Source organism: Cucumis sativus, chromosome 5 (genome assembly GCF_000004075.3).
Source record: "Cucumis sativus cultivar 9930 chromosome 5, Cucumber_9930_V3, whole genome shotgun sequence".
Taxonomy (NCBI): Eukaryota; Viridiplantae; Streptophyta; class Magnoliopsida; order Cucurbitales; family Cucurbitaceae; genus Cucumis; species Cucumis sativus.
The window spans coordinates 20,836,417-20,842,892 of NC_026659.2; the positions used below are offsets into that span (position 1 = coordinate 20,836,417).

The 6,476-nt window shown below is 32.6% G+C and overlaps 1 protein-coding gene across 1 annotated transcript; it reads left to right on the forward strand.

Moving 5' to 3' along the window:
* Positions 1-2,826: 2,826 nt before the first annotated feature.
* LOC101210686 (cyclin-D1-1) lies at positions 2,827-5,964 on the forward strand. Its single transcript, XM_004143749.3, has 6 exons — positions 2,827-3,354; positions 3,703-3,789; positions 4,024-4,122; positions 4,215-4,416; positions 4,569-4,699; positions 4,797-5,964. The coding sequence occupies exons 1-6, from the start codon at positions 3,100-3,102 to the stop codon at positions 5,028-5,030; spliced, it is 1,008 nt and encodes a 335-aa protein (XP_004143797.1). The 5' UTR covers positions 2,827-3,099; the 3' UTR covers positions 5,031-5,964.
* The last annotated feature ends 512 nt before the right edge of the window (positions 5,965-6,476 follow it).

A 6,476-nucleotide genomic window follows, 5' to 3' on the forward strand; every position in this document is an offset into this window, starting at 1 on the left:
AGTGAACTGACGAGCCCAAATGTCCATAATGAGAAAGAAAAATAATTAATTACCAAATTATTCTTTTGAAAATGAACAGATTTAGGTAACAAAAATTACCTGTTTATCACACAAGCGCGGAAACCCGAATCACCTATCTGACCTACCGGGCGGCAACAACATTTGCATATGGTGACATAAAATAATTGGTTAAGATTTGTAATAAAATTTGTAATAAAATAAAATAAATATATACATATATAAGTAATGTAAATATATGAATTTAAAAATTGCATAAAAAAATAATAAAAAATAGTACATCCTTCCTGGAATATTGTTGAGAGAGTGAAAGTTTGTTAGATAACAAGTGAGTGCTAGAAAATAGGTAAGATTTTATCTTATATTGGTTTTTTCTTTGAACAAAAATCATTTCCATAAATAAAACTATAATTTGAAGAAGAAAATTATTGATATTTAAAATAAAAATTAATTGCAAGAGATAGAATTCAAACACAAGATGTTAGAGTTAGGGGACATAACCACTCCCCAAAAATAAAATTTACTTTTAAAGAGCATTATTTAATATAGATTGTATTTTCAAACTTCAAAATAAATATTAAAATACAAAAATCGAGAATATAAGGGAGCACGTACCCCTGACCCCTTCTTAAATCCGTCCTTGTTTCTTGCTTGTTTAAAACATAAGTTGCTGAGTTTGTTCATATAGGTAGTTTTGTGTTTCATCTTTGATATTTAATGACTTGACCACTTTACTAAGATAAATAGATTTATTGTGATTATCCTTGACATGGATGTATTGAGTTGATCTTTTAAAATGAATAATGTGTTTTTACTAGGTCTTGCAAGAACCAACGGGAGTGGTGAAGCTACCAAACAAGTGTTGACATTTGGCAAGAAAACTTGTGATAGAACATCGTGATGGAACATTTGTTGACATAAAATATATATAGTGGTTCAAATACCCTCGACAATAGAATGTCATGGTTTCCATATTATTGGCAAGAAAAACTTGTCGTTATATATTACTTTTTGACATTTTATAATTATCGTCAATATACATAACACCACAGAAAATGCGTAATTTTGAATCAATTGATAACAATAATAATTATATGTCATAATATACTTGGCAATGACATTTTATGATTGTTAGTAATTTTTCATTTTCGACACTTATTTTTTGTCATGAGAAGACCAATTGTGACATTTTTGTACAACTATCATCAATAATCATACCTCTATAGACAGTACAATGATTGCAAATAAATATCATGAATTATAGATCTGACAGATTTTAAATATCATGGTAGCTCATTTTTCTTGTAGTGGTCTATCAATGATATACTTCTAACCTTAATAGACTCTTATGGTCTATCAATGATATACCAATATTTTCAATTAGATATGGTCTATTATTATAGACTCTAACAAATTTACTAGTTTAAAAGGTTGCTACATATGACAGTATTTGTCCCTAAATCGAAGGTGAGAATATCTATATGAAAAAAAAAAAAGTATATCCATGTAATTTGTTTTAATTATGTTTAGTTTCCTTTTTAACTTAAGAAAACTTCCAACAAATTGACCGTCATATGAATGGTTAGGAGCATTTTTTTTTTTACTTTTACATTAAATTTTCAAAGATAATTTTCTGGTGAGAAATTAATGAATTTTGTTCAAATACTAATGATGAATGTATTTTTAAAATTCTTTTAAAGTTTAAGACTATTTGTTAAATAACGGTTTTTATCCAAAACTAATGGTAAGTATATTTTTGAACATATTTTTGAAAGTTCAATCAAAAGTTTTGAAAGTTGAAAGAACATTTTTACAGTAAAATTTAGGGGCATTTTATATATATATATATATATATATAATTTAGCTTTTTTTTTTCTTTTTTCAAAAGTACTTCTTCTACACTTAATCCCCTCCAACACTTCGACCATAAAGGTGAGTTAACACTAACCTATTTAACTGGACCGCTTATAGACCATCAATTAAGGGCTCATCTGGTAGAAGACTAATGCCTCCTTTGGGTGAATTTGCAACTACTCAACAACACATGACCACACTGATCATTAACAATCCACTCACACCACTCCTTTGTCATCCTTAAAGGTTCACGTTTCGGATTGATATTGAACTTCCAAAAGCCGATATGTGAGGGAATCTAAGGAGATCGGAGAGGACGAGGAGGTGGAGAAACCTCACAAAAACTCCCTTTGACCTAGTTGACCGCAACGAGTGCTTTTGAATTGAAATTTTGAGAGTGTTAGTGTTGAAAGATCATTGTTTAAACAAATCTTATTTCAATAGTTATATAGGTTCTATTCTATTGGATGATCAACATACAATCCAACAACTCTTTCATCCAAACATGAAGGTTGCCACAAATTTTAATAATCTAGCTAAGACAACAACCAATACATGAGATGGTGAATATAAACCCCAAATCTTTAAAGAGAAATTACACTGCCACATGACTTGTAGAGTAGACTTCTCATGAGATGTACAAAAAGGAGAAAACAAGTTAGTGGTACTACTACAACAGGTTCCAAAGGTGGGCACTACAAGAATCCAATGAAGCTTCACCTACAATTAGACCCGCGGGTGAGAGAATTAAAACTCCCTACGCTACAAAGCTCAACAATAAAACGGAATACTGCCTCAGGTTGGTCCATTGAATCAATTTTCTATTTACTTTTTTTAATACACAAATTTATTTTTCCTTTGCCTTTTCATTAAAAAAAAAAGAAAGAAAAACAAAAAAAAAACAAGCGTATTAGGGACAACGACGCCGAATATTATGAAAACAAAAGTCTTTTTCCTTTGTGTTTCTGAGCTCTTTACGGTTCTCACCCCCAACGGAATTTGCATAATTTTTCCGTTACAATTTGTATATATACATCCCAACTTCCCCTTCGTCATTCCCTCATCCAAATTCAATTTCCATCCCATCTTCATCCACCCTCACACCCACACGTCTTCCCTTTTTCTTCTTCACCTCAATACTCCCGCGGTGTCTCCGGCTGTCTTTTCTCAATTGGATGGGGATGACCATGCTCTCTGAAAGAGAATGAGGGATACTAAATCCCCATCATGTCCATCTCTTCTTCCTCCGACTGCTTCATTGACTCTCACTTACTCTGTGATGAAGACTCCTCCGGTATTTTGTCCGGAGACTTACTGGAGTACTCCTCTGACCTTGAATCGCCGGCCAGCAGTGAGGATTCTATCGCCAGTTTCATAGAGGACGAGAGGCACTTCGTTCCTGGAATTGATTATTTGTCGCGCTTTCAGTCTCAATCGCTCGATTCTTCCGCAAGAGCCGATTCTGTTGCATGGATTCTCAAGGTATTCCCTTCGATTCTTATTCTCCTCTCTTCACCGATCCGATTCATTTCTAATTCTATTCGTTTGTTTTACATTTACCTCTTGAAGAATCGTCGGCGATTCTCGAGTTGTAGATCTAGGTTTATATTCTTTAAGCAGAATTCAACGATTAAATGTAATCAAGCGGTTTCGATTCCGATTACACGAAGGCATCTGATTCTCCCTAATCCACAATGAATTAACCATCTCTTTTGTGAAATACTGTATTTAATTTCTGGAAAGTGTAACGAATGAATTTGTGTTGTTTGTTGTTGTTTCAGTGAAGACGATGAGTAGTACTGATCGATTGTACTGTATTTGTTGTTTCAGGTTCAAGCATATTACGGTTTTCAACCACTCACTGCATACCTTTCCGTCAACTACTTGGATCGATTCCTTTATTCTCGCCGCTTGCCGGTAAAAGTCACTTTTACTTTATTGAAAATCATAGCGTCAAGTTTTGTCATGATTGTGTTGTTACTGTAAAGTTTTTTGATATTACCCCTGAGATTGGACATCACTTTGATCGTGATAATCAGTTAATTTTACTTTCTCTTTGAACTGTTCTGATCGTTGCGTCCTGAGAAATTTGTTCATAATTGGTTCCGAGTGTTTGTGATGAATGTTTGTTATTGAAATGTCGTTTATCAGGAAACAAATGGGTGGCCATTGCAGCTTCTTTCAGTGGCTTGTTTATCACTTGCAGCTAAAATGGAGGAACCCATTGTTCCTTCATTCGTGGATCTGCAGGTATTAATTTAGTTTTTGATATTCAGTATCAATTTGAAGTTTGAAGAAAGAATTAAATTTAAATGGAATATTGATGATGAGATCATATATAGATTGAAGGAGCAAAATATATATTTGAACCTAGAACAATACGTAGGATGGAGCTACTTGTGCTGACAACTTTGAATTGGCGGCTCCGATCCGTTACACCATTCAGCTTTATCGGATTCTTCGCTTACAAAGTCGATCCTACAGGAACATTTTCCAGTTTTCTCAACTCACGCTCCACGGAAATCATTCTCTCCAATACTCGAGGTCATTAATTAATTAATTAATCAATCAATCTAATGAACCTTCATTTATATTGTCAATTATTAGCTTGGATTAGGAATGGCCACATTTAATTTTGAGTACTCATTTCATAATTTAGGCTTTAATAATGGTGGATTATTATTTTTATTGAACAGACGCTACTTTTCTTGAGTACTGGCCTTCCTGCATTGCTGCCGCTGCTTTACTTTGTGCGGCAAATGAAATTCCCAATTTGACCCTCTTGAATCCTGAACATGCCCAGTCTTGGTGCAATGGACTCAGCAAAGTGAGTCTCTCTTTTTAAATTTGTAATTGAACCTTTCAATTAGATCATTATTTTGTATATGATAATATTTTTGTTTCTTGTTTCTGGGTTTTTATAGGATAAAATAGTTGGGTGTTATCGGTTGATGCAACCGTTGACATTGGAGAGTCGTCGGAGGAAGGCACCGAAAGTGATACCGCAGCTCCGAGTGAGAGTCCGAGCTGGGTTGAGATACAGTGACTCGTCATCCTCTTCGTCCTCATCAAGGCTACCTTTTAAAAGGAGGAAGTTAAATAATTGCGTGTGGGTAGAAGATGACAAAGAAAATTCCAAGTTTAGAGCAGACGAATAATAATAAATATAAAAAGAGAGATAAAAGAAAAAAAAAAAAGGGTTTTGATGGGGGGTTTCTTTGCGGTGGTGGTCCAAACTACTTATCTTCAAAAAAGAAAAAGAAAAAAAAACCTTAAATTTTACATAATATATATAATTTGAGAGGGAGAGAGAGAGAGAGAAAAGGATGGAAGGATATAAGGGAAATGTATGAAGAGTTCTTTTTTGTTATTTTTGGGTAATTTCCAAAACCCAGTTCAGATTAAAAGAAAAAGAGAGAGAAATAGAAAATAAAGAGAGGAAAGTATTGGTTGGGTTTTGCAGATTCCCAAAGGCAACAAGGAGAGGTCTGGTTGTTGTTTGATTGTAGATATTATTTTGGTGTGAGAAATAAAAGGAAAATACAAAGAAAGAAAGAAAGAAAGATAAATACATAATTATATTTGTTTTGTTTGAAGAAAAGAAAAGACAAGAAAAAAGGAGTGAAGTGGTGGTGGGGGGTTGAATTCAGAGGGAGCATTTATGAATGATTTGAAAGAATATAGAGGGGTGGGTTCCACTGTCAGTAATGGTGGTGATAAAGAGAAAAGAGGAAAGTAGTTAATTTTTGCAGAGAATTGTTTTGTTTTGTGATTCAGCAGAGTGAAAAAAGAAAATAATAACATTAAAAAAAGTTAATGCAAAGGAATGGAAGGAGATGAACAGATCAATCCTCTTTCATCTATTACTTTGTTGAGTTAGAATTAAATACTGTGGCGCACGTGGGAATGAAGCGTGTGTCTAAGTTAAATGTTATTTTATTTTATTTTTAATTTTTTTGCGGGAACTCAGTAGAGTATTTGTGTTTTATTTAGTTGGAGTTTCAATGTCAATGTTTTTGGCCTAATTATATATAAATATGTAATGAGGAATTTGTTTAATATTCATATGGAAAAGGGTGTTATTATTTTTAATACTTTTGTTTTATAAAAAAAATAAAAAAAGAAAGATATATAAAAATGGTGGGATGGTTGGATTGGTGTTGTAGTTGTGAGTGAAGATAATAGTTCCCATGTCTGCTGCATTGCACGTGATTCACTGCTGATTGTTTTTGTTCCCTTCTGCTCTCTTTTTAGTTTTTCTTATACCTCTCTCTCTCTTTTTCATCTTTCATTTTGGTCATTTACCTTTTTTCTTTTATATATATATATAAAAGAATCATTTTGTTCTTTTGTTTTTTAATAATTAAGCTTTAAGAAGTACCCTCTCCCTATATAACAATCATTTTGTTCTTTTGTTTTTTAATAATTAAGCTTTAAGAAGTACCCTCTCCCTATATAACTAAGTTTCAAATAGTAAAAAAAGAATTTTGTTTTTTGTTCGTAAAATTTGACTAATATATGTTTTTTTTTTTTTAAAAAAAGTATCGTAAGTATTGTAAGAAAAAACTTTTCAACGCTTGAAAAAATAGTAATAAAACTCATCT